Here is a 27,226-nt window from a genome sequence, read left to right on the forward strand (position 1 = left end):
GGGACGCTCCCTGCCCCCCCAGCTCCCACCCTTGTCCCCGGCGGTGATGGCCCCTGCGCTGGGGGCTGCCAGGACCCCTGTCCCCCCTTCCCCGGTGGGGACAGAGGTGATCACCTGGCTGGCGTCCCCCCATCGCCCCGAAGGACACTGAGGGGTTGGAACTGCTGCCGATGGCCACTCCTGGGGACTGTCCTTGTCCTTCCTCCATCACCCCAGGGGCTTTGGGCTGTCCCCAGCCGGGTTCAGTCCTGCATCACCCAGGGACCGAGCCCACAGCATCACCGTTGTCTGTCTGTCCGTCCGCCCCCCACCGCAGGCAGGACATGGACTCCATGTTCGAGGACGACATCAGCATCCTGACGCCGGAGGCGCTGGGGCCGGACGAGGACTGGCTGGACAGCCCCAACACCGACCTCTCGGGAGAGATGTGCTCGGCCTCGCACTTCGCCCTCATCACCGCCTACGACGACATCAAGAACCGGCTGACGGGGCTGGAGAGGGAGAACTCCACGCTCAAGCGCCGGCTCAAGGTGTACGAGGTCAAGGTGAGGGTTCGGGGGGGCCGGGAGGGGCGCGGGGCCGGGGGTCCCGGCTGAGCCCCCTGCCCCGCGGCCGCAGTACCCGCTGATCGGCGAGTTCGGCGAGGAGCACATCTTCTCGCTCTACGAGGCCAAGGAGACGTCGCTGCTCAAGAGTGAGAAGGCGTCGCTGCAGCAGCAGCTCAACCAGTTCCAGCACGAGGTGAGCGGGGCCGGCGGGGCTGGGGAACACGGGGGGTCCCCGAACTGCCCGCTCAGCCCCCCCTGCATCCCCGGCAGCTGCAGAAGAGCAAAGAGCGGGAGGAGCAGCTGGAGGAGATGATCCAGGCCTACGAGAAGCTCTGTGTGGAGAAGTCGGATCTGGAGACTGAGCTGGGAGAGATGGTGGGTGCTGGTGGGGACCGGTGCCTGGGGACATCGGGGTCCCCTTCCCCACAGCGTGTGCCGAGCAGGTTGATTCTCCATCCCGTGGAGCAGCCAGGATTCGGTGGGGATGCAGGGCCGGGGGGATTGTGGCTGCTCCCCCCCCGTTATGGCCACGTTGGGGTTGTGGTGACGGCCAAGGCTTGGTTTTGTCCCTGTCCCCCTCCCGCCTCTCAGGGGGACGCTCCCGGCTCCAGCGCGGTGTCTCCCATCCCGGCACCATGTGCTCAGGGTCACCTCGACACCCCCGGCTTCCACCACCCGCCCCCTGCGACGCTCTGCCCGCTGCGGGGGCCACCCCCACCGTGCCACCCTCTCCTGGGCTGGGGACAGATCCCCCGTCACCCTGCCAGGACGGCCACCGGCACCACGGGGACCCCAATCACCGGGGGGCAGGATGAACCCCGGGGAGGGGGCGCGATGCCCGTGGGGCTCAGCCGTGTCCCCCCTCCCTCCCCGGGCAGCGGGCGCTGGTGGAGACGCATCTGAGCCGCATCCGGAGCCTGGAGCAGCAGCTGCGGCAGCGCGACGGTGGCACCTTCCCGGGGCTGGGGACCCCGCTGCCGGGCCAGGACGTGCCTTTCCTCGCCCTGCACCCCAACCCCGGCCTGACCCACGGTGAGCTGCCCCCTCCCCGCCCCGCGGCGCCCCCGGGCTGTGCGTGCCGGGGGGCTGAGCCGTGCCGTGCCGTGCCGCAGTGCTGGAGCGCGCCGGGGGCTGGCAGAGCCGCGGGCTGGAGGCCGAGCTGGAGGCGGCGCGGCAGGAGAGCCAGCGCGCCCAGCACCGCGAGGAGCAGCTCAAGGCCGAGTGCGAGCGGCTGCAAGCGGAGCTGAAGCATCTGCAGGACACCCGGGAGCAGGTACGGGGCAGCGTCCGGCCGTGGGGACCCCCCCAGCCCCTGGGTGGGGGTCTGGGTGCTGACGGGGTGTCCGCTCTCCCCAGGAGCAGTCGGAGCGGGACATGGCCTGGGTGAAGAAGGTGGGCGATGACCAGTAAGTACTGGGGGTGGACTGGGGCGCCGTGGGGATGGTTCCCCCGCTGGCAGAGAGGGGCCAGGGAGCGGGTGGGATCCTGCACCCCGAATTCCCCTCTGCACCCCGGGAGTTCGGAGCTGGGCTGCGGGGTGGCTGCGGTTCCGATCCAGCACCGTCCAGGCTGCGCGGTGCCGGCTCGGTGGCTGTGCCGCTGCCTCCAGAGGGCACTGACGGCTTGTGGCTGCTGAGCGGCACCGCGCGGCACCGTGCAGCACCGAGCTGTGCCATGCAGCACCGCATGGCACCGTGCAGCACCGAGCTGTGCCGTGCAGCACCGTACGGCACCGTGCAGCACTGAGCTGTGCCGTACAGCACCATGCAGCACCGAGCTGTGCCATGCAGCACCGTACGGCACTCTGCAGCACTGAGCTGTGCCATGCAGCACTGTGCAGCACCGAGCTGTGCCATGCAGCACCGCACGGCACCGTGCAGCACCGAGCTGTGCCGTGCAGCACCGTACAACATCGTACAGCACCGTACGGCTCCATACAGCACCGTACAGCACTGTACGGCTCCATACAGCACCGTACAGCACTGTACAGCATCATAAGCACAGAGCTGTGCCGTGCAGCACCGTACAGCCCCCTATGTTGCTTTTTGCAACAGTGCAACCGATGTGGAGCCGTCGCGGTGCCGGTGCCGAGTCCCTCACGTCTCTCCCCGGCGTCCCCCTCACTGCAGCCGTGAGCTCTGGGGGCTCCATCAGGGCCCCCCAGGTGCTGGGACAGGGACTGAGCCTCCCAGATTTGGGGGTTTGAGCCAAGACACCCCCGAGGAGAGGAGGGGAGAGCTGGGGGATGTGGCGCAGCTGTGCCAGACCCCATAACCCCGGCGTCAGGGTGCAGCTCCGTGCCAGTGCCGAGACTTCCCCTAAAATCAGCCGTCTGTGCCCCATTTAACGAGGCAGCGGCCTCGTCACCCGGCTGTCCTCGCTCGCGTGTCCCCACCGCGGGACGTGGCACCGCTGTCCCCCCCGTGCGGTGACGCCGGGCTGGCATCGCGGCCCCTCGGGGCTCGTCGGGCTGTGGACAGATAAAAGGTGACGCGCGGGGACGGGGCTGGGGAAGGGACGGGGTGTTTGGGGTGGCTTTACCTCCCCCCTCTTTTTCTCGAGGTGTCGGATGCTTTTGCCGTTTCTTGTCTCCCCGGTGTAAATCAGCGTGGGGGACTCGGGGGGGGGCAGCCGTTCCGTCCCCCCCCCCGCCCACAACATCCACCCCCCACCGGGAAATAAAACTCCAAATATCAGTATCAACATTTCCCAAACCCACCTTGCTTTCAAGCCCAACTCCCCCAGGTCGCAGTGGGGAAACTGAGGCACGGCCGGTTCCGTGCCACTCACCCGCAGGCCTGGGGGCACCTTCCCCGCCCCCCCGGGCACAGCCGCACTCTTTTCTTGTAAATACGGCGCTTTTTTGTAACCCGCTCCTCTCTGCCACTTTTTTTTTTTGCTCTGAAATGTGCTTTATCGGCACTTTCTATCTCCGGGTGACTTTTTTTGGCTGTTTTTTGCCGAATTAGTCAGCGTGCCGCTGCGGTGTGAGCAGGTGGGGGTCCCTCCACCCCCTCCCCTTTTTTATGGTTTTGTGGAGATATTTTTGTTTTGGTTTTGGTTTGGGGTTTTTTTTTGGTTGGATTTGATTTGGTTTGGTTTTGCGTTTGGTTTTTTTTCCCCCCCCGCCACCACCCTTTTGGTGGTATTTGGGGAATTTTCATGAATTTCGCAGCCACGGGTGCCCGTGCCAGGGCCGCTGCTGTGACTGTCCCTGTCCCCTGCGGCAATGGGGTGTCATTTGCCGGGGGGGACACGCGCGTTCGGCAGCGGGGCAGGCGTGGGCGGCCGCGTTTTCGGCGGCTGTTTTGTTCTCACGCCTTATCTGCAGCCGCGTATCAAAAACTCGTGGTTTTTGCCCTGAAACGGAGCTTTTCAGAGGGCGGGGGGCACTAAGGCAGCAAACCTCGCAGCCCCCCCCGGCTGCAGGAGGGACGCGATGGGCCGGTCCCTGTTCCCCCCATGCGGGTGGGGGTCCCGGCGGGTGCCCTGGGTGTCCCCCCGCCCCGCTGCTGCGGTTTCGGTGCTTCCTCCTTGTGCCTCAGTGTGAATTTGTGGGGGGGGGGCGAGGTGGCCGAAATCCAGTGGCGGCAATGGGGGAACTGGGACCCCCCCAGTGTCTGTACTGGGGTCCCGGCTCGGAGCCGGGTGCCCACGCTGGGGGAAACTGAGGCAGGAGAGGTGGCCCCGGGGGGGCTCAGGGACACCCCCGGGCGCTCGTGTCCTCGGTGCCACCCTGGCCAGGCCGTGGGGACTCTGGGGACATGACACGGCGACTGGGCTGGGGAAATGTCTTTTTCTCTTTTTCTCTCTTTTTCACTTTCTTTTGCTCTCTTTCTCTCTCTTCTTTTTTCTGTTTCTTCTTTTTCTCTTTTTTCTTTTTCTTCTTTTTTCTCTCCTTTTTCTAATTTTATTTTTTCTATTTTTTCTCTGTTCTTTCTTTTTTCTATTTCTTTTCTTCTTCTCTCTTTTTTCTTTTTCTCTCTTTTTTCTTTTTCTTATTTTTCTTCTCTCTTTTCTTTTTCTTATTTTTCTCTCTCTTTTTTTTCTTTTCTTTTTCTTACTTTCTTTTTCTTTCTCTTATTTTTTATTTTTTATTTTTCTTTTTTATTTCTCTTCTTTTTTCCCCTTTTCTTTCTTTTTTTTCTCTTCTTTCTCTTATTTTGTTTTTCTTTTTTATTTTTCTTTTTTATTTCTCTTCTCTTTTTTTCCTTTTCTTTCTTTTTCTTTCTCTTCTTTCTCCTATTTTTTCTTTTTTCTTTTTCTTTTTTATTTCTCTTCTCTTTTTTTCCTTTTCTTTCTTTTTCTTTCTCTTCTTTCTCTTATTTTCTCTTTTTATTTTCTTTTTCTTTTTTAAATTTCTCGTTTTTTTTTTTTTTTCCCCCCTTTTCTTTCTTTTCTTTCTCTTCCTTCTCCTGCCGCCTCTGACGCGCTGACAGGCGGGCGGGCAGGGACAGACCTGTCGGCTGCAGTTACGAGCGGCCGCTCCCGGGTCCCCGCGGTGTCACAACGGCTCAGCCAAAGCCCCCGCACGGGGGGACGCGCGGAGCCCCCAGCCCCGCGGGGCCCTCGGGACGCGGCTCCTCCCGTCGCATCACCGCGGAGAATGTGCTTTTTGAAAAGCGACACCCAAGTTGGGGGAAAACTGACGACTTTGTCAGGGCCACCGAGGCGGGGGGACCCGCCTCCTGCCGCGGGCGCGATGCCACGACTTTTCCCGTTCGAGTTCAAAACCTGAGTTTGGGTTAGATTTAGGGGTGCCTCATGGCAGGGCCCCCCAGCCTGGGGCTATTTGGCCCCCGGTGACACTTTGTCCCCGCCGCAGGGTGAACCTGGCGCTGGCCTACACGGAGCTGACGGAGGAGCTGTGCCGGCTGCGCAACCTCAGCGCCCTGCAGAGCCAGATCCTCCGCGCGCTGCTGCAGGACAAGAGCCTCAACGGCGGTAAGGGGGGGCCCGGCGGGTGGAAAACAGGGAGAGCGCGCTGGCTGCCCGGATGGTCCCGCTGGGGCTGAGCTCCTGCCTGTGTCCGTCCCGGGGAAAGTCCCTCCCCTGGAGCATCCCTCCCCTGGAGCATCCCACCCCTGGAGCATCCCACCCCGGGAACATCCCACCCCTGGAGCATCCCACCCCGGGAACATCTCTCCCCAGAGTGTCCCACTCCAGGAGCATCCCTGCCCTGGAATATCCCTGCCCCAGAGTATCCCTCTCCAGGAGCATTCCTCCCCCAGGATCATCCCTCTTCAGGAGCATCCCACCCCTGGAGCATCCCTTTCCAGGAGTATCCGTCTCCCAGGAGCATCCAACCTGGAGTATCCCTCTCCAGGAGCAACCCTCCACCAGGAACATCCCTCTCCAGGAACGTTCCTCTCCAGGAGCATCCCTGCCCCTGAGCATCCCTCTCCAGAATCTCCTGCCCCAGAATATCCCTGCCCCAGAGCATCCCTCTCCAGGAGTATCCCCTGCTGGAGTATCCTACCCCCAAAGCATCCCTCCCCAGAACATCCCTCCCTGGAGCACCCCTCCTGCCGGGGTCCCCACCGCTGCGTCCCCCGCCTCCATCCGGGATGCAGATGGGTGCCAAGGGGTATTTTGTGTGTCCCCGAGCTGACGTGGGGTATTTTCTGTGCCCCCCACCCCGTTTTTCCCCGCAGGCCAGCGCCACTCCCCGCTGTCCCAGTGCCATTCCCCGGCCCAGCAGCGCCGCTCGCCCGCCCCGCAGTGCCCCTCGCCCGCTCCGCCGGGCCGGCCGCCGGCACCGCAGTGCCAGTCGCCAGCGCTGCAGCGGCGCTCGCCGGGCCCCCCCAGCCAGTCGCCGGCCCAGCAGCGCCGCTCGCCGGCCCCCGCGCCCTGCCAGTCCCCCGCCCAGCAGCGCCGCTCCCCCGTGCCACCCTCCAACCAGTCGCCCGCCCAGCAGCGCCGGTCCCCGGTGCCACCGTCCTGCCCGTCCCCGGCTTCGGCATCACCGCACCGGCTGCCCGGGGAGAGGATGGAGCTGGGCTACGCCAAACCCTCCAGCCGCCACGTCAAAGCGGGTTTCCAGGGACGCCGCAGCTACTCGGAGGTGACGAACGTGGCCCTGTACCAGCAGAGCCGCTCGCTCTGGCTGCAGCCCGAAGCCTCCACGCTCCCCAAGCACCGGCCCTACGGCGACGTGTACCTGGGGGGCGCGGGGGCCCCCCTGAGCGCCCGCCCGCCCTTCGAGGAGCACGTGCGCTTCGAGAAGCAATCGTCGGACGAGGAGGAGTGGGGGGTCCCCAGCCCCCCCAGCCCCGAGGCGGGGGCCATCCGCTGCGCCTCCTTCTGCGCCGGCTTCCCCGACGCCGACGCCGCGCACCGATCGGCCGCCGCCTACGCCCGGGCAGAACACGCGCAGTCCTGGCCCTCCATCAATGTAAGCGGGACCCCCCCAAACCGGGGATGTGTTGGGGTGGGTTGAGGGTGAGGAGAGCCCAGAGAACCCCCCCGCCGTGCTGGCAGGGTGGTCCCCCCGTGGCGTGCCTCAGTTTCCCCAACTGCACGGCGTCCAGGCTGCACCCAGCAGCAGGGGGGTGCTGGGGGGAGAGGAGGGCGGGATGTGGGGGGTGTGGGGAGCAGGCGGTGGGCTCAGCACCCCCCTGCGCCCCCCCCGCAGCTGCTGCTGGAGACGGGGGACTCGGAGGTGCGGAGCTGCCCGCTGTGCCAGCTGGCCTTCCCCATCGGCTACCCCGACGACGCGCTGGTCAAGCACATCGACTCGCACCTGGAGAACAGCAAGATCTGAGCCTGCCCCCCCCGCCCCCCCATCTCTGGATGCTGCATGAGAACACAGCGGGAGCCGCCCGGCTCCCGAAATACCTCCAAGTCTTCAGTAGCTACGGAAAGACTGAGCCCCCACCAACCCCAGAGCCCCCCCAAAGTGGGCTCCTCTGCGCCAGCCCCGTCCCTGCGCCCGCAGCGGGTTGGGATGCTCAAAGCAGGGTGGCAGGGTGACCCGTCTGCGCCCCTGGGTGTCACCTGCGCCCCTGGGTGTCACCTGCGCCCCTGGGTGTCACCTGCGCCCTTGGGTGCTGCTGTCTGATCTCAGGGAGGATTCGAGGGGCCGGGTCCCGGATCCGGCCCCCAGGACGCAGGTGAAGGGAAGGGGCTGCCCCTGCCCCAGGGCTCACGGGTGGGTCTGGGGGGTGCCGGGGGGGGCAGCTGCTTGTTCTCGGTCCCCTCACATCATCCCACCGGTTCAAACACCTTTTATGTTAAAAGCCGCCCCCCCCCCCAGCCCCATTTCTACCCCTCGCCACAATGATGCTGCTGAGAAACAACCCCTGAGGTGCAGCATGGACCCCCCCACACACAGCCCTGGGGGGGCTCTCAGTGCTTCCCCCCCCCAAGGCCCCAGCGAGCCTCGGACACTGCCCCTGTGTGCCCCCCGCAGCCTGGGGACAGCACAGCCCCCAGCGGCCCCCCCACCCCATCAGCCCATCCCCTCCACGTTCAATCTACCTCAAAGCTGCCAGGAGAGGGGGTGTCCCCCCCCCGCCGAGCTGCTCCGCGCTGCATGCCCCCCCCGTGCCACGGCGCACTCCCCCCGCACCCCCAGGGGCTCGGCCGCGGGTGGCCCCCCCACTGCACCCCCGGGCAGAGGGACCCGCGCTCTCCACAACGCCACCGACCCCAATAAAACCCTCCAGCACCTGCAACGCCGTGGGGGGGCCAAGCTCTGTCCTCTCTTTGGGTCCCCGGGGCGGGAGCGGGGGGCAGGCTGTGGGTGACCCCCCCGGGGCTGGGGACAGGGCAGGGGACGAGCTGGTGCTGCCACATCCAGCCCTGGCAGAGCCAGCTTGTGTCACCGGGGCTCAGCCGCGGGGTGACAGGGTTCGGGGTGCCTGCTGGGGTGACCCGCACCCCCGTTCCCGGCACGGTGACACGTTTCGGGTTTCCTGGCCTGGCAGGTGACAAGAAATGGGACAATTAAAAGCAAAACGAAAACCATCGCCCTGGGGGGTGATAGCGGGAGCATGGCACATCCCCAAGCCACCGCGTGCAATGTCCCCGGGGTGACACACAAGGGATGAAAGGGACGTGGGGACCCCCCTGCACCCCGTTATTTGGGTGGGGGGTGCAGAGGGGCTACGCCAAACCCCAGGAGGAGCCGACGGGTGACCGAGGTGCCGTGGGGACAGCGTGTGGCCCTGGGGGGACCACGGAGGAAGCGAAGAGCCCGCGAGGTGCTGGGCGAGCGAAGTGGTGAGTGGGGCTGGGACCGGGGGACAAAGCGGGGGACCCTGGGCATGACGCCGGGGTGACGGTCACAGAGCATCCCCAGTGCAGGATGGCTCCTCCGTGTTATTGTAGGGCCTACAGCCTCCCCGCCTGCACGCTGGGGGTCGGGGGGAGAACTCGGGCTGGTTTTGCACCCTGTGGGAATGCGGGTGCACGTCCCCGGCGCTGAGACCCCCTTAAACTGGGCTGCTCGTGAGAAACCCCGGCTGCGTCCGGGCGCATCCGTGTGACGAGTTGTGACCGTTCTCTGGCCCCGCTGCCCGGGGAGGCTGCGGTGGGTGGCGGGGGCTCCGTCCCGGCTCCCCCAGCCCCGAGCAGGGTGCGGAGCCGGTTCCCAGCCGCCACGGCACGATGGTGTGAAGGAGATACGCTCATAGCAGCGCCGTTATCACCGGAGCATCTTGCATCGGGCGGGGGGGGCGGGAAGAGCAGCCCCTGCCCAGGGCTGAGCCGGATCCGGCCCCCCCGGGCTGGGCTCAGCACCGCCGGGGTGCTGGGCAGAGCTGAGGGGGACACGGTGACCCCCACGGGGACACCATGCTGTGGGGAGGGGTCTCAAAACCAGCAAATTTGGGGGGGGGGCTGCATCCAGGCGGGGATGAGGCCCGATCCATAGCCGGGGGGGCAGCAAGGGCGTCTAGGTGACTTCTCTCCCAGTTTGGACTGGAAATGCACCGGGATGGGGGGTCCGGCCCCCACCCTCTCCTGCCACCCGCTGCCCCCCCCAGCTCCTCTCTCTTTTTTTGAAATCACATGATAAATGTCAAACGCAGGTGCTGTTACTCATCCCGCCGCAGACGCAGCTCCGCTTTCCCCCGGGGGCGGCAGCCGCTGAGTCAGGAGGTTCCTGGGTTCCCTGGGGACCTGGGGACCCCCAGACCCCCCCCAAAACACCAGCCCCTCTGCGGCTCCTGGGCCTTGCAGGAGGAGCTGGGACGTGTCACCCGTGGGGACATGTGTCCCCATCCCGTGTGCATGATGCTCATGTGAGTTTGGGGGTCCCGGCACCCTAAGTTTGGGGCATTTGCTTGCAAAGCTACTCCCTGGGGGCTGCCCCCCCCTTCTGCCTGTGCGTGGTGCTGGGGGGGGATGAAGGTTTGGGGGTGCCCATGCTCGCAGGGACACGGGGCTCCGTGCAGCTCCCACATCCCATGGTGAGGATGCAGCACATCACACCCTGCACCCCCCCTGCACCTTCCCTGCACCCCCTGCCACCCCCGCTCTGCATGGGGAAACCCTGAGACACCCCCACTGCAAGAGGGACCGGTCCCCACCGATGCCACCCACACCCCCGTGCCTCAGTTTCCCTCGCCCCCGCTGTGGCTGCACCGCCCGGCGCACAGGGCAAGCGGGGCTGCCTGGGGGGGGGGGTGCGGCCCCATTTCCTCCGACCCCCCCGGCTGCTGCCGCCTCCCCAGCACCTCGCAGGAGGGAGCTGCCAACCGCAGCGCTGGGCTGTGGTTTTGGTCTCGCCCTCATGCCCCCCCGGGGCTGAACTGGGGGGGCCACTGCACCCCGGCGTGTCCGACCACCGTGCAGGGCTCAGTGTGGAGATGTCAGCCATGTGTGTCCCCCCCCACAGCCCTGGTCCCCAAACCCGCCCCAGAGCATCCCCACGGCTGCCCTGCCCCGAGGGTGCTGGGGAGGACGTGTCCCCGCTGTCCCCAAGGTTCGGGGACGGGGTCCGGGTGGCCAGGAGCATCCCCCCCCGCCAGCCATCGCACCCCGATCCCCACAGCAGCATCTGGGACAGGGACAAAGTGATGGCCGTGGCCGGAGTGGGGGTCCCGAGGACCCGCTTTGGGGCTGGGGGGTCTCGGCAGGGGTCAGGCACCTGGCTGTGTCAGCTGCGGTGACAAGGGACAGTGTCCCTGTCCCCTGTGCCCACTCAGCCTCACAGCGGGTCACACCTCGCCATTTCCTACGCAACTTTCTTCTTTCTTTTATTTTATTTTATTGGGTGTTTTTTTGTTTTTTTTTTTTCCCGGCAAAAACCCCCTCTTATTTTGGGCTGGTCGAAAGGTTTCTTTTTCCAACAGGCTTTCGGGGTTTTTTTTCTTTTCTCAGCGTTTCTATCACTTAGGGGAAAAATGAAGTGATTCTCACTGCTCAGGTCCCGCTTTCTCTTGCAGCTGGGGCAGAGGACAGGGACCGGGGCTGGGGCCACCTCCAAACGGTGGGGACAGCGGTGACAGCCAGACCGGTGTCCCCAGCTGTGCGTCCCGAGAGGGATTCTCTGCTGGCTCGTAAGGGTTGTGCTGATGTCTTGCCATGGGTGTTTCTTGCTATTTTTGACTTTGCTCGCTGAAGGGCATCGGGGGGATCGCCCATGTGCACAAGACGAGCCCCCCAAACCGAACTGGAGGGTTCCAGGGGACTTGGCTTGGGGACAACGATGGCAGCTGGGCCCCGGCTCCCCTCCGTCGCGGTTTATAGGAAACGGTGCTGCGAGGAAGCGCCCGGCGCTCCTGCCCGGGTGAGCGTTTCTTTCCAGCCGTGGGCGCCCGAAAGGCCCCTCGGTGCCGCGGATCCGGTGTGAGTCAAAGCCGGAGCCCTGGGGTTCAACCACAAGCCCCAGAGTTGCCGTGTCACGGGGGGAGCGCCGCCAGAGGCGTTTATAAGAAACGGAGGGGCTGCCCGGCGGGGGGCTTTGCCCACAGCCCTGGGGACGAGCCCCTCGGTGCCGCGGGCAGAGGTGGCACAACTGGGTTGGGCTCTCAGCCCGTGTTTTCTGCAGAGGACTCGGGGCAGCTGCGTTTTGGCTTCTCGGCTCAGCCCCTTCCCAGCGGTGCCCACGTTGCCTTGGGGTGCCCACAGCACCCTGGGGTGCTCCAGTCACCCTGGGTGCTGCATCCAGCTGGGTACCCGGTGTCAGCATCACCCTGGGTGCTCACATCACCCTGGGTGCTGCATCCCGGCTGGGTACCCAGTGTCAGCATCACCCTGGGTGCTCACATCACCCTGGGTGCTGCATCCCGGCTGGGTACCCGGTGTCAGCATCACCCTGGGTGCTCACATCACCCTGGGTGCTGCATCCCGGCTGGGAACCCGGTGTCAGCATCACCCTGGGTGCTCACATCACCCCTGCGTGCCTGTGTCCAGGCTGGGTACCCGGTGCCAGCATCACCCCGGGGTGCCTGGTCCCTGCATCACCCCGGGGTGCCCACATCACCCCGGGGTGCCTGGTCCCTGCATCACCCTGGGGTGCCCACATCACCCCGGGGTGCCCGGCTCCAGCAGCGGCTGCCCGTTGCTCCCCTGCCAGCTCGGGCTCTGGCTGCTGGTCCCCGTCCCACACGTGTCCCAGCCGGCGGCTGCCTGACCTTTGGCAGATGCTCTTCCTGGAGAGACAGAAGGTTTTCGCACGTGCTTCGCCCTCCCCGCCCCGCTCCCCGCAGCCTCGGGGGGGACCACGGTGGCTCCCGCAGTCCCCGGGGACCTCCTGCCAACCCTGCCGCCTGGGGAGGATGCGGCATATCCCCTCCTGGCCAAGCCACCTCTGCGTCCTTCCTCGTCCCCATGATGGCATCGGTTCTTTAGCATCCATCCGCGGTGACCCCCCCTCTCCCAGCCATCAGGGGGCTGCAGCCTCAAATGACAGCGGGGGGGGGGACACGCAGCCCCGGCTGCCATGTGCCCAGCGCCATCACGGATGCTGCGGAGAGACAAGTGCCACCGGGCCCCCCGGGGACCCACAGGCTGCCCCGGCCTCGCGCGCGGGACCCGCCGTCTCGCTGCGGGGAGGTGACGGAGCCAACGCGCCGTGACAAGGGCCTCGCGCCCCCCCCGCCACGGCCAGCGCCTCGGCAGCGCCCGCCGGGGGGGACTTCTCGGCTGTCACAACCCATCTGCGTCGGGGGCAGCGTCTGCCGGCGCCGTAAGTGGGGTTAAACTCGGGGTCACGCGGATCGAGCATCCAACGGGGGGGAGGGTTTAGTGGAAGACACCCCCCTCCAAATCCCCCTGTGCCCTGGCACCCCGTCCCCAATTGCCACTGGGGTGGGATGTGGGGGGGGTGCAGAGGGTGATGCTCTGTGACGCAGGGAGCACTCGGGATGCAGCGGAGGGACAGAAAACGTGGCCCCTGGCCCCTGTGTGGCCCTCGGGGACAGCGTGGTGGTGACCGGCCATGGCGGTGGCCCCGTGGCAGACATGTCCCCAGGGAGCTGCGCCTGGCTCTCGCTGCGGCCATGGGGACACGTGGGACCGTGATGGCCACAACCCACTGGTGGCCCCGCGCTGGCCGGTGGCCCGAAATCCAGCACCAGGCAGGTGCCCAGGGGCCATTGTCACCCCCACCGGCAGCCTGAACTCCCCGTGACCCACGGGGACAGCGGCCACGGCCACCGCGAGGCCACCCCAGGCCACCCTCACAGCCCAGCGGTCCCTGCTGCAACCTGCCCTGTCCCCCCACGGGACACCTGGGGGTCCCCTCAAACCCTCTGACACCTGTGGGGCAGCTCAGGGCTGGGAAAGCAACATTTTGGGGACAAACCTGGCACTCGTGCCAGCAGAAGCATCCTGGGCTGCTGCCGAGCCCTGGCGCTTTGGAGAAGCCAGGCTTTGGGCAGGTGGGATTTGGGGCTGGGGTCCCACCGCCCCGGCAGCGCCACACGGTGCCGGCAGCGCCTCTCGGCCCCGTCCACCCCCAGCACACCCCTCCCTCATTTTCGGCTCACACCGCGACGGCTGGACCCACGGGCGACTCTTTTTAATCGGTGGCTGAAATGAACCCGGCTCCGGCTCCTTCCCCCTGACATATTTCTAACATCTGATCGGATTTTTTTTTAATTTTTATTATTACTGTCTTTATTACTGTTTTTTCTTTATTCTCTTCCCGCGCGCCGGCCCCGGGTGCGACCGCGGTGTCAGCCCCGCATCACATCAATTAACGCGCGCGGGGCGTCATTTGTCACTTTGCATTTCCCGCAGGCCCGTGGTGGCGGTGGGCGCGCGCGGGCCGGGTGGGACCCGCCGCGGCGGGGGGGCCGGTGACGCTCCTCCTGCCCGGGCTTTCGGGGAGCCCAGCTCTGTGTCACGGGGACCCCCCCCGGCCGCTGCTGCCGCCCGCTTTGGTGGGGTCGCGGTGCTGGGGAGGGGGGTCCCCGGCGGGGGATGGGACACCCGAGCACGGCCCCCCCAGCCCCGAGCAGCCGGTGCCGACACCTCCACTTCCGTCGTGGGTATTTTTAACTCACGGCTGCACCGTTTGGCACGCGGCGAGTGTCCGTCCCCAACGCCGTCCTGCCTCCGGCTGCCTCCCCCAGCCCCCACCGCCCCCCGGAGCAGGATCGGGCCCTCCAGAGCCGCGTCGGACCCCGCGGGACCGCGTGGGACCGCGTGGGGCAGGATGGGACCTGGTGGGACAGGATGGGACTTGATAGCACAGGATGGGACCCAACAGGTCAAAATAGGACCCTGAGGGACACGATGGGACCAAAAGGGACAGGATGGGACCCAGCATGGCAGGACAGGACCCTGAGGGACAGGATGAGACCCAAAGGGGCAGGACTGGTCCCCATGGGGCAGGATCAGCCACCGCCGTCTCTTCTGCTGGGCTGGAGCATCCTCAGCCCCACCCCAGAGGGCTCTGGCCCCCCCGTGTCCCCATGTCACCGGTGCCACCGAGCCCATGGGAGCCAGCTGTGGGGAGGGCCGCGGCGGCGGGGCGAGCGATCCCGCACACGCGTGTGCCCGGGGGGGCCGCACGTTGTCAGAAGCTGTAGCCCGTGTCTCGCCCGCCGTCCCCCCCCCCAGGTCGGTGCACATCACTCCCCGGCCTTCGCCTCCCGCTGACGAAGAGGAAGGGCCGGGGGCCCCAGCCCGGAGCCCCGCGCGCCCCCATCACGCTAAACTGGCCAGACAGGGGCTGCAGCCCCCCCGGCGCTCCCCAGGGAGCTGCGGCTTCTCACCGAGGATCTGGCTCCCGCTGAAGCAAATCGCCTGGTACAGGAGGGGGCGAGGGGCTGCGGAGCTGGCGGGGGGTGACATGGAGTCCCCCCGGCCCAGCGGGCGCTGGCGGGGGGGCCCTCGCACACCCCCCCGCGCTGCACATACACACGATGGGCCTCCTGTGCAAACATCCTTGCACGCACACGGCTGGCTGCCTTGCACACCCACAGCGGTGCCTGTGCACGCACTGGCTCCCTTGCACAATTCCCCAGCCCCTTGCACGTCCCAGCCCCCTCACACTCACCCTGGCTCCCTTGCACACCCGTGCACACACACACCAGCCCCCTTGCACACCCGTGCACACACACACCAGCCCCCTTGCACGCCCGTGCACACACACACCAGCCCCCTTGCATGCCCGTGCACACACACCAGCCCCCTTGCACACCTGTGCGCACACACACACACCAGCCCCCTTGCACACCCGTGCACACACACACCAGCCCCCTTGCACACCCATGCACACACACACACACCAGCCCCCTTGCATGCCCGTGCACACACACACACCAGCCCCCTTGCACACCCGTGCACACACTGGCACTCTCTCACACCCCTGCCCCCTTGCACACACATACCCCTCAGCCCCTTGCACACTCACGCGCACTCGTGCACACTCAGGCTTCCTCGCACGCCTCCCCAGCCCTTTTGCACACCCCCACACACACAGTGGCCCCCCACACACTCACACAGCCTCACGCTCATCAATGCTCCCCCACCCCATGCACGGGGGGACAGTGGCTCCCTGGACACGGTGACACCCTGGACATGGTGGCACCCGCTTAGGGCTGGGGTGGGCAGCTGCCCCATGCCCCCCCGGCCGGCACCCACGGGCAGGGTGAGGAAGAGGAGGAGGAGGAGGGACCGAAGCTGCGGTTCGGTGGCCGGGGGGGCAGGATCTGTCCCGCAGGCAGGAGCACCAGGACTCCGGGCGCTGGGGCTTCAAGCGGGACCACCCCAGGGATGGGGCACTGGGGGGGTCCCTCGGCCGGACCCCCGGGAGCGCGGTGGCGGCAGTGACGGGGGCGTGGGGGGCGCAGGGGGCGCCAGGTGGGTTTTGGATGGCAGCGGCTGGAACGATGTTAATGACTTTTCTTCCTGTCGCTCTCCTTTTACACCGAGGGCAGCTCCGTAACCAGAGCTGCTTCCTTCCCCGAGATTAAGGAGCCGTCTGGTCAGCCCCCCCGCCCGGCCGCTGACCCCCCCGGAGCTGCCACCGATATGTCACCCCCACCTGGCCCTGACCTCGCCCTGGCGACACTGGGGAAGGTTCAGCACCCACCTCCAGCACCCATGGGTGCTCCCTTTCCAACAGCAGAAGATGCTGAGCATCCTCCCAGTGCCAATCAGGATTCCCCCAACCAGCCGGGGGATGGTTTGGGGGTGCTCGGCGCTGGCTGTGGCCCCCCCCGCTCCCCTCTTTCCCAGGGCTGGGTGAACCGGGTGCAGGATGTGTCCCCAAGCCGGGCTGCGCGGGGGTCCCCGGGGTGGGGGGCAGGTGGCCATGGTGGCCCGGCCGCGCTGCGGTTTGCGTTCATGCCTCCCCGAGCTTCTCAGCAACCCGCTGCCTTCGAGCAGCAGCGAGATGCAAATTCCTCCGGGGTGGGGGGGAGTATTTTTGTTTTTCCCTGAGACCAAATTTAGCCCCTGTGGGTGCCCGGTGCCTTCGCGTTCGTTTTAATAATGAAAACAGGAACGATGCCATTGACTAAGAAAATAACCCCCAAGTTTCCCCTTGGTCCTCAATGAGCACATCCCTGATGGAAAAGCAAAATCCCTGCAGCAGCACCAGCACCTGCCTGGGGTCTGGGCTGGAGGGTGGCGTGGGGACAGCAGGGCTTGGGGACAGCAGGGCTTGGGGACAGCGGGCCATGGGCTGGCACCCTGGTGAGGGCTGGCTCCTGCCCGCTGCCCTTGCCAGAGATTTGGTCCCGGCTTCAACTGGGCCGATGTCCAGGATGGGCAAAGTGCTGTGTTGCATCAGCCGTCTGCAGAGGGGAAACTGAGGCACGGGGCTCAAATGTGGCCCCGAGGAGGTCCCAGGGCTCCTGCCCTCCAGGAAACCCTGCAGGTGCCGATGCCGCTGCCTCACTGCAGGGAGGTTTGGACCCAAAAATCCCGGCGCTGCCTCTCCATGGAGCTCAAGCCACTTGGCACAGAGACTGTCCCATCCCAGGGGACATTGCATCAGATGAGACAAAGCCTGAATTCCCAGCTGAGGATGCCCCGGAGTGTCCCCGTCACACGGAGCCGTCAGAGGCTGTTCGAGGTGACGGTCAGGACAAGGCTCCCAGCTCTCCTGTCCCTCCTGGCCTTGAGCGAGTCCTCCCTGCGCAGGGACACTTGTGACAACCATCGCCCCAGGAGTCCCGCTGTGTCTCCCAGGGAGGGCAGTGTCCCCGGTGTCACTTTACCTTGGGGAGGGAAGACTCAAGGACGTGACATCCTGAGGACAGAGCCGCACTCCTTCCCCTGCCCTGCCGGGCCCCACTGTCACCACCACCCGGGACCAGGACCCCCAGGGCCGAGGGGGACACAGGACAGCGGTGGCAGGTCCCCAGGGTGGCAGGTCCCCAGCGTGGGCGCAGCAGGGATGCTCGTGAGCCCCACAGCCGTCTGGGTGGCCGCCACGGCTAATCTCGCAGCAGGGGGGTGTCCCTGTGAATTTATCCTCGCCGGCGATGGTATAACAGGAATGAATTAGCACGTCGTGACGTCAGGGAGCACATGTGCTGCAGCACTTGCTTCCCCCCCCACGTTAATGAGCCGCTCCCCCAACCCTAACCCCCCTCCAGCCTTTATTTTTCCTCCTAGAAAATAAAGTCTGGAAATTTCCTTGTTTTCCTTCTTTTTCTCGCTTGGGCAGGCGGTGGGGGGACTCCTGCCTGACGGGCTGGGAGGGGGTGGCCATGCCCCGCCAGCCCGCGGGTATCGGGGGGCGAGTCCCCGGGATCCGGGGCCAGAGGAGCTGGCAGGGAGCCGGAAAGGCGGCAAAGGGGGTCAGCAGGGGGGGCTTTGCACAGACATGTCAGCCCGAGACCCCTCGGAACAATTCCCTGCTGAAAGGCCGGCCCGAATGGCTGCTAAGCTGTGTCTGATGGGCCAATACACACCCCCCTGCCAGACTCCCCCCGCGAGGTGACACACTGTGGGGACGTGGGGGTCCAGTCCAGCCGTCCCCCACAGCCCGGCCGCGACCCCCACCCCGCACGTCCTTAACTCCCCATTTCCTCCTGCAGATCTGTCCCCGTCCCTGTCCCCATCTGCTCCCGCTGTCACCTGGCAGCGCTGTGACCTGCCACCCCCCAGGGCCGCCAATCCCAGAGGATGTGGGTTCGGTAGAGACCCACACGTGCCCCTTTGTCCCCCCTCCCCTCGCATCCCCCCAGCCCCAGAGGGGACCCGCAAATGTGGGGACACTTGTTCACATCCCTGCACCCAGGGGCCGAGCCCGGACCCCAGGAGGGGGACACGCAGGCCGGTGGCAGTGTCACTCGTCCTTCCGTGCGGGGTGGCACCCAGCCGTCCCCCACCCTCCTGTGGCACTGCCCCACTGGGAATGGAAAGTATTGACGGGCGCTGAGCTGGGGATGCTGCCAAGGGAAGCGGCCCCTCCAGAGCAAAATGCCATCGTGATGGCTCCAGGGGACATGGGGACTTCCCCTGGCACAGCGGGGTCAAGGGCAGGTGTTGAGGAGGCCTGGCCCCGGGGGGGGCACTGGGGGAGCACAGCTTGTCCCCAAGGGACTCGGAGCACCCCAAACCTGGCTGAAGGGGAAAGTGGCCCGGAACGGGACGAGCCCCCAGCTCCGGCCCCAGCCCAAGCCACCTCCTGTGTGTGCTGTGACACCAGAATGTGCAGGGGACACCCAAAATGTCGGGCACCCAAGAGTGTGGCCTCTTCATTGTCCCCTTGGTCACTCCCTGTGTCCCCCCGTAGTGTCCCTGTCCCCTCCCGTGTCCCCACTCCTGCCCGTGTCCCCCCCCCTCCCAGTGCCCCATGTCCCCACGTGTCCCCCATCTCCTCCCACGCTCCGTGTCCCCCGTGTCCCACATCTTCTCCCGCATCCCCGCGTGTCCGGGACGCGCGCGGCCCGCCCCCGGCCCGCCCCGTGCCCGCTCCCCGCCCGGGGGGGGCCGCCTCCGCGGGGGGGTGGGCGGAGCTCCCGGCTCCGAGCCGCTTCTTTGGATAAGAGGCGCGGAGCCACGGGGATGGGCCGGGGGAACGTGTGAGGGCACCGGCAGCAGCACCGGTAACAGCGGGGCAGGGCGGGGACGCCCTCTCAACGGCACTTTTGGGGGCTTTCCAGGTGTTTTGGGGTTTTTTTATTATTATTTTTTCAGGTTTGTTTTTTCTCCTCCCCTTGGCTTTCCCCGGGCTGCCCCGGCTCGCCCCCCTCGTCCCGCGGGGCCGCCGGGCATGGAGGGGGCGGCGGGAGCCCGGCGAGGCGGGCACCGCTGAAACGCTCCCGGGCTCCGGGTCCCGGGACCACCGGTGGGGCCCCCCCATGAGTGGCTGAGCGGGGCCGGTGCCCCCCGCCCGTCCATGGGCGCGCTGGAGCCGGGCACCCCCCGCCCCGCCGCCCCCATGCTCAGCGGCACCGCCGGCTTCGGCAAGGAGCCGCCGGGCCCCCGGGACGCCGCCGCTTATTACGGTGATGGGGGGGGACCAGAGCCGGGAGCCCCCCCGCTGCCCTACGGTGCTGCCGGTACCTTCGGCAACCGGTTCCTGGGACCGTGCCCGCCTTACCGGGCGCCGCCGCCCCCCGCCGCCGCCCCGGTGGAGGGTTACGCGGTGGAGGGTTACGCGGGCGCGGAGCTGTACGCGGGTGCGGAGGGCGCTTACGCCGGGGGGGCCGCCCCGCTGTGCCCCCGCTCCGGGCCGCTCTGCGCCCTCCCCGGGTACCGGGTGGCCGGGAAGGTACAGGTGATGCTCAACAACTACCCGCTCTGGGCCAAGTTCCACAAGCACCAGACCGAGATGATCATCACCAAGCAGGGCAGGTAAGCCGGGGGGTTACCGGGGGGGTTACCGGGGTGGGGGACCGGTGGGGCACTGGGGCAGAGAGCGGCAGCCATACCGGGACCTGCACAGGCATCGGTGGGAGTTCGGTGTGGGCTGGGACGCAGGTACGGGGATGCTGGGGTGCCAAAAGGGGAGTGCGGGGCAGGCTGGGGGGCTGCGGGATGGGCCGGGGGTGGCCAGCGCAATGAAGGGCTGGAGGTTCCTGTCTCGTCTTCCCAAAGGGCTGAATGTGTGGGGTGGGGGTGTTTGTGGGGCTGGGAGTCCCCGTCTGCCTGTGCAAGGGGGATGTGTGTGCAAGAAGGGGTCTCTGTGGGTTTGGGGGTGACATTTTTCTGTGTGAGCAAAGGAAAAAAGTGGAGGAGCAAAGCGGACCTGACCCCTCAGGTCTCATTTTTTAGGGTAGTTGAGGCTTGTTGGAAGGAGAAGGGGGTCTGGGGTGCCCCCACCCATGTCAGGGTGGGAGAGGGGGGTGTCTGGAGCTCCAGGCAGGGTTTGTTGTGCCAGGAAGCCTGTGGAGACGGTGCCGGGGGGGCTGAGGCAGCATTTATCCGGCCCCAACCCACGGGCCGGATCCAGAGCTCAGCACCGCAACAAGTAGCGAGAGCCCAGTGCTGACCAGGGTGCAGGAGGGTCCCCCAAGCACAGCGGGCAGGTGGGGGACACCCCCTCTACTTGCTGTCCCCCCCCGGGATGGAAATCCCCCGCCTTGCTCTGTGGGGCAGGCAGAGGCTGGGTGCCCTCGATGTGCTCGGGGAAGGGGGAACATTTCGGAAACATCCTGGGTGCTAAAACAGCCGTTGGTGACACGGTGGCCGGGCACCTGCTGTCCCCTCTGTGCCGCCTCCTGCCTGGGGTGTTCACGAGCTGGGGGTTCCTGGGGCTGGCGGGATATGGGGGAGCTAAAGTGCACCCCACCACTGCCAACACCCCCACTTGCAGGGTCTGGAGGGTGCGATACAGGCCTGGGGGGGCCCTCGGGTCACCCCGACTTGGAGCAAGGGGAGCCTGAAATGCTGGTGCCCCCCCGAGCCCGTCCTTTGGCCCTGCACCGGGTAACCAGCAGAGACCCCCCAGCCCCTCCTGCTGCAGTGACCCCCCCTGCCCACCGCCAGCCCCCTGCCCAGGGGGGTCTCTTTCTGCCCGCTGCCGGCAGCGATGCTCCGTGCCCGCTCCCCTCCCTCAGCTGAGACAGACGGTGTCACTTCGATGCTGAGACCAACCTGCTTAATGTGGTGGAAGTCTAAACGCGTTAAAGCCGCTTGGTTTGCCACGGCCGTTCCCGGGCTCGCTCCCCCCACCGGCCTCAGGGCCGCCTGGCAGAAAACTGGCACCGATGGGGTGACATGTCCCCAGCATCGGCCCAGGCAGTGGCGGGGATGTTGGGGCCCCCAGATGGCTGTTTGTCACCCGCAGTCATTCGAGTCCTACTGAAACGCGCTGAAATTCGCCCCATCGCGTCCCTCCTCTCTTTCCCCAGCTGCTGTGGCGGGTGCTGGGGCAGAGCCCACCCCGTGGCATCAGGGCGGCTCAGGATCTGGTGCTGAGGATCTGGAAACTGCGGTGTCCCCGAGATCCCGTCCTGTCTGCCCCCCAGCTCATCTGGGCTCTGCCGCCAGCTCCCAGCCTGAAGCCAGGCAATTTTGGGGGTTCTTTTTCTAGCTCCATCCCTGCCGTGATGGCTCTGCAGTGGGGCTGGGGTGTGGGGGGGATGTGCTTTCTGCTGGAGGGGCTCATGGCAAACCCAAGCTGGGGAGATGTCAAACTCGGAGCCACAAAACATCCGTTTCCCCCGACTCTGGGCTGCTTTTGCAAAAATCTGTGTGCAGGGCCGGGCTGCAGCGCTGCTGAGACACAGGAAAAACCCAAAGCAGGGGGTGTGCGCCCCAAAACAGGCACCCGTTGGGCTGGGGGGCTCTGGGGCAGGGGACATGTCCCATCCCGCTGGTGTGGGTGCCCCATCTTGCCTGGTGGCACTGGTGCCTCCTTGCCTGTGTCCCTGGGACACATCCCCATGGAGAGGAGCTGCGGCTGGGTGCGACATGATGGCACTGGGGTGAACCTGGTTGGGTACTGGGATTTACACCCCCGGCACCTTCCCTGCCCCAGCTCTGACATGCCATTCCATGCCATCTTGTGCCATCCCACACCATCCCACGTCCACTCGTACCCTGCAAAAATAATTTCCTGCCAGTTTCTCACACAGGTCCCCATCCCTCCTCTGTCCCCTGCGGCTCTCGGGGCTCAGCCAGGGCAGGATTCCTGTGGAAACCCCCAAGGACTCACCATGGCCCCGGATGCGAAGGGCCCGGGGAATTCCTGCCCCACAGCTTTCTGCTGCGAAGCCAGGACTGGCTTTGCCTTTTGGGGGGACTCGGTGCACTTGGGGATGCAAGGGCTGGCTTTGCATTTGGGGGTGCAAGGGCTGGTGTTGCCTTTGGGGGGGATGCTGGGGACACAAGGACCGGGCTCGCATCTGGCGAACACGGGAGTTGGCTTTGGTTTGAGGGTTGCAGCGGGTGGCCCTGCATTTGGGGGAGCACAAGGGCTGCTTCTGCCTTTTCGAGGGGACTTGGGGATGGTTTGGCTGGGCTGTGGTGACAAGGGGGGACCCGGTGGCCGGCTGGCAGCTCCGTGGGGCTGGTGGCAGCGGTGCAGCCGTGCCACGGTGCCGTGCTGCCATGTAGCTGTGCCATGTGCCTATGCCGCGCCGAGCAGCCGTGCCATGCAACCGTGCAGCTGTGTGACACAGCTGCGCAGCACCACGCCACTGTGCCGTGCCATGCAGCCGCGCCGTGTCACCGTGCCATGCCGAGCAGCCGTGCCATACAGCTGTGCCATGCAGCTGTGCCGTGGGGGCAGGGGACAGGTGGAGCGCAATGGGGGCTGTGCCGATCTCCCACGCGGCCACGGTTCTTGCGGCCGGTGCGACTGGGTTGTACTGGGAGAGGAGGCGGCTCAGGAAGCCGGCAGCCCCCCTGCTGCGCTGCTGGGGTGCAGGGAGGGTACAGGGCAGGGGGGGCACCCCTGGCTGTGGGGGTTTGTGCTCCTGGGCCCCAGATTTCCCCTCCACCTGGGTTCATCCTGACCCTCTGCTCCCTCTGTTCCCTTGACCCCAGTGTCCCCAGGGTTCCACATCACCCAGTGTCCTCTTGACACCCGTGTCCCCTGGACGCGCCGGTGTGTCCCCAGTGCCCCATGTCCCCTGGCTCGCCTGCCCCATGGTCATGCAGCCCATTTTGCCCCCGGCGCCCCGAGTCAAGGGGTTCATGCAGGGGCAAACCTCAGCGCAAGCGCTGGGAGCCCTTCCAGAGCTCCAGAAACGAATGTGCAAAAGGGGGGACACCAGAGGTGCCCCCCCAGCTTTTGGGGTACACAGAGGTGGGGTGAGTTGGTTGGGACATCCTGCCCCCCACCACAGCACCTCCCAAACCACGGGAGCCAAACCCAGGGGAAGCGAGTCCTGCCCGAGCAGCGGCCCTGGGAGCTCCAGCACCGGGGGATTTAAAAATAAATGCGAAGCGTGCAGGGTTTCGGGTCTTACCCCCGCCCTGCCGTGCCCCGGCCGAGCCCTGCGGTTTGCACCGCGGCAGCGTGTGAGCTGCGGCTCTTTCTCTGCTCCGCCAGCAGCTTGAGGCTCGGGGAACTGGCGGTGTCAGAGCAAGCAAGGTGCAAAAAAAAAAAAAAACAACACCAAACCAGAAAACAACAAAAAAACCCCCAGAAAAAGCTGGTTTCTTCCTCTTTGCTCCTTGCAGCAGCTCAGGGCTGGTGCAGCACCCAGCCTGGCTGCTCGCCCCGGTTCACTGCTGTCCTGGGAGCCAGTGTTGGTGAGGGTTTTGGCACCGGGGGTGAGAGCTTGGGGGGCTCGGGGGCAGTGCAGCCTCTCGCTGCCGCCCTTTGATGTGGCTGCAGTTTGTACCGGTGGCAGGAACTGCCGTGTCCCTCGGCATGGCCACGTCTCACAGGCTCCGGAGGGGATGTGACCCTTGGGGGCTGCTCATTTTTGGCACGTGAGTGGCGGGACGGGGGCTCGGATGGTCCCTGGGGTACCCGCGGTGCTCGGGGTACCCGGGGTGCTCGGTGCCGCCGTCCATCCCTCCCCGGGGAGCGCACGTGCGGCTCCTCGCCTTGAGTTCTGCTTTCTTTTTCTTTTCCCCGCTCTCTCGCAAGGGCAATTTTGAGTCAGCGCGGGCTGTGCGTGCTCTTTCCACTGCTCCTCACCCCTGGTGCTGTGGCCGATCCCCCATCTCCTGCCCCACGCCCAGGGCTCTGTGTCCTCCAGCCCCTCACCCGTGTTTTGCACCCCCGGTTGGTGCTCAGGGCAGGACGGCGGCCACGGGGGCTCTGCTGGGGTCCTGCGGTGGCAGCCCCCTTGGTGCATCGTGCATCCTCGTCATGAGCTCACCGGTCTCTGCAGGGCGGCTCCGGGGGGGCAGCCCCCCCTCCCGGCCCCAGCCCGGGCCCACACCTTCCCTTCTGCCACGGGGGGAGGAGGAAACTCCCCCAGCCCCATGCGGGACCCCTCACCCAGGTGAGGTTTTCCAGGGACCTTTCAGAGAAAGCCCAGCACCTGTTTTACAAGAAACGTCGGTGCTTCGAGGAAATGGGGAAGGGGAGCGAAACCAGCGCCCCCCACGCTGCCAGCCACCCCCCATCCTCGCCCACCCGGTACCGGCACACGGGAAGTGGCGCAGCCCACGGGAGGGAGGGGGCCAGGGGCGTGTGAGGTCTCAGCACCCCCAGCCCTCCTTCCCGGGGGTGGTCAGGATGAATCCCCCATCGCCACATGTGTATCGCACCCAGGCAGAGCTGGCAGGGAGATGGGGGCCCCCTGTGCCCCCCATGTCAGTCTGCGTGGGGGGGTCCGTCCTGCTCCCTGATGATGGCTCGTTAATGTGGGTGATGCTAATGGGGTGGCTGGGCAGTCGGGATGGGGCTGCTGAGGCTGGTTTCCAAAATCCAAAACTCAGCGGGTACCAAAATGCTGTAGTCGAAGAGCTGAGCTCTGCTGGGGGGCTGAACCAGCCGCCCCAGCTGTGGTCCCAGTCCAGCTACTGGGACTACTGGGGCTGGTGATGGAAAAGCAGGGACTGAATTCTGAGGGGTAGGGGAGGTCTGACCTCCCAACCCACGGCTGGGATTTGGGGTCCCCGCTGGGTGTGGGGGGGCAGTGGGGAGCAGCCCTTGTGGGGGTGGCAGCTGCAGCCCCAGGGTCCCCCCCGGCTGTCCCATCCTGTCCCCTTCCTGCCCTTGGCGCAGGCTGGCGCCCAGCCCGAAATAGCAGCGGTGTTGGTTTCCGATCCGGAAGGTGCTCGGGGAGAGGGAGGAAGATGCCGGGGGGGGATCAGCCCCGAGAGCATCCCCCAGCTGCCAGGGTCAGTCACCTCCTCACGGGCACCCAGCCGGGCACTGGGGGGGCCAGGGCATCACCGTGCCTCAGTTTCCCCATCACCGCTCTACAAGGCTGAGCTCCCCCCACCCCGCAGGCCTTTGCGCTGGGGGTGAGCGGGGGGGTGACAGTGTCTGCGCCTCTGTCCCTTCCCCAGGCGCATGTTCCCATTCCTCAGCTTCAGCCTCTCGGGGCTCAACCCCGTGGCCCACTACAGCGTCTGCGTGGATGTGGTGCTGGTGGACCAGCATCACTGGCGCTACCAGGGCGGCAAGTGGGTGCAGTGCGGCAAAGCCGAGGGCAACATGCCAGGTACAGCGCCCCCCCGTCCCCTTCCTCATCCTCCTCGCTATGCCAGGGCTGGGGGGTAACCCCATCCTTGCTGTCCCTTCCCCAGGGAACCGCCTCTACCTGCACCCCGACTCGCCCAACACGGGAGCCCACTGGATGCGGCAGGAGGTTTCCTTCGGGAAGCTGAAGCTCACCAACAACAAGGGTGCGGCCAACAACGTGGGCCAGGTAAGGGTCCCGCCGCCGCGCCGGGCTGCGCCGCGTCCGCACGCGCCCCCGACCTCCCTCTGCCCCCCCAGATGATCGTGCTGCAGTCGCTGCACAAGTACCAGCCGCGGCTGCACGTGACGGAGGTGAAGGAGGGCGAGGGCGAGGACGCGCACCCCTCCCCGCACACCCACACCTTCGCCTTCCCCGAGACCCAGTTCATCGCCGTCACAGCCTACCAGAACGCCGACGTGAGTACCGGTCCCCAAAATGCGAGTTCCCCCCCCGCCACACACACACAGCCCCCCAGCAGCACAGGAACCCCGGCACCCCCCCGGGCCACAGAAACTCTGATACAGCCCAGTATCATGACAGCAACCCCCCCAATAGCCCCACGAGGTCCCCAGCACCAGGGTCACCCCACTGGCATCACCCCAGTGCCCCTCCCCGCCGCCAACACGCCCCATCTGCAGCATCTCCATGACCCCTGGTACCCCCCCTGCATCCCCTTGGCATCCCAGTAGCCCCCCAGTAACCCCTGCATCCCCTAAGCAGGGGCAGGCTGGCAGCAGCCCCCCCATCCCCATGTCCATCCCCCAGATCACCCAGCTGAAGATCGACCACAACCCCTTCGCCAAAGGCTTCCGCGACAACTTTGACTCGTGAGTGTCCCCCCACCCTCCCGCTGCCGTCCCCCCCAGCCCCAGCTGCCGGAGGGCATCGTCCCCCGCAATCCCACCCTGTCCCCCCCCAGGATGTACACGGCCTCGGAGGGCGACCGCCTCACCCCATCCCCGCCGGACGGTGCCGGGTGCCAGCAGCTCCTGCCAGCCCCCTGCTTCCAGCCCTTCCTGCCCGAGCAGTACCCGCTGGCCCCCCCCGGCCGCTTCTTCGGGGGGCCAGAGCGGGGGGCTGCGCTGCCCCTGCCCCCCAAGGACCCCCCGCGCTGGTACTTCACCCCCCAGCAGCCCCCCGCCCCCGGGGCACTGGAGTATGGCGGCTACGAGGTGGGGTATGGGGGGGGCAAACTGGTGCCCTATGGGGTGAAACCCTTCGCCCCCCACCCCGCTCTGCCCTACTACCCCGAGGGCCCGGGGGGGCTCGGGGGGGGCTGGAGCCCCGGGCAGTACGGCCCCAAGGGCAGCCCCGGGGCTCTGGGCTGGTACCGGGAGCCCCGGGAGGAGAAGGGGAAGGAGGTGGAGGGCTGGGCCCCCCCCGAGCCCCCCCCCACGCTTTCGGGGGACTCCTCGGACTCGGGGCTGTACGAGTGCAAGCGGCGGCGGGTGTCCCCGTACCCCTCCAGCGCCGAGAGCTCGCCCCCGCCCCGAAACGGGGACATCTACGACAAGGACCTGGGCGCTGATGGTGGCTACTACGGCTTCTATGGCAACTGAGCCGCGCCGGGGGGCTCAGACACCCCCTCCCCTGCACCCCAAGGCCATGGGAGCTGGTCCTGTGTGTGCCCCCACCCCCCGTTTAACACCCTTATCCAGGGAAGACTTGAGTGGACGGGGGGGCTGCAGCCGATCGCCCCCGGTGCCACCCCAGTGGGGC

General features: G+C 66.4%; 2 protein-coding genes across 2 annotated transcripts; both read left to right on the forward strand.

Annotated features, from left to right (window-relative positions):
* Positions 1-323: 323 nt before the first annotated feature.
* TBKBP1 (TBK1 binding protein 1) lies at positions 324-7,311 on the forward strand. Its single transcript, XM_065651309.1, has 9 exons — positions 324-545; positions 619-741; positions 819-923; positions 1,427-1,580; positions 1,661-1,821; positions 1,905-1,954; positions 5,374-5,492; positions 6,203-6,942; positions 7,183-7,311. The coding sequence occupies exons 1-9, from the start codon at positions 324-326 to the stop codon at positions 7,309-7,311; spliced, it is 1,803 nt and encodes a 600-aa protein (XP_065507381.1).
* An 11,994-nt stretch (positions 7,312-19,305) lies between these two features.
* Positions 19,306-27,137, forward strand: TBX21 (T-box transcription factor 21). The gene is made up of 6 exons (XM_065650921.1): positions 19,306-19,763; positions 25,332-25,486; positions 25,572-25,693; positions 25,765-25,923; positions 26,273-26,334; positions 26,427-27,137. Exons 1-6 carry the CDS (start codon positions 19,306-19,308, stop codon positions 27,064-27,066), a joined length of 1,596 nt encoding a protein of 531 aa, XP_065506993.1. The 3' UTR covers positions 27,067-27,137.
* Positions 27,138-27,226: the final 89 nt, after the last annotated feature.

Source organism: Caloenas nicobarica, chromosome 24, assembly GCF_036013445.1.
Source record: "Caloenas nicobarica isolate bCalNic1 chromosome 24, bCalNic1.hap1, whole genome shotgun sequence".
Lineage (NCBI taxonomy): Eukaryota > Metazoa > Chordata > Aves > Columbiformes > Columbidae > Caloenas > Caloenas nicobarica.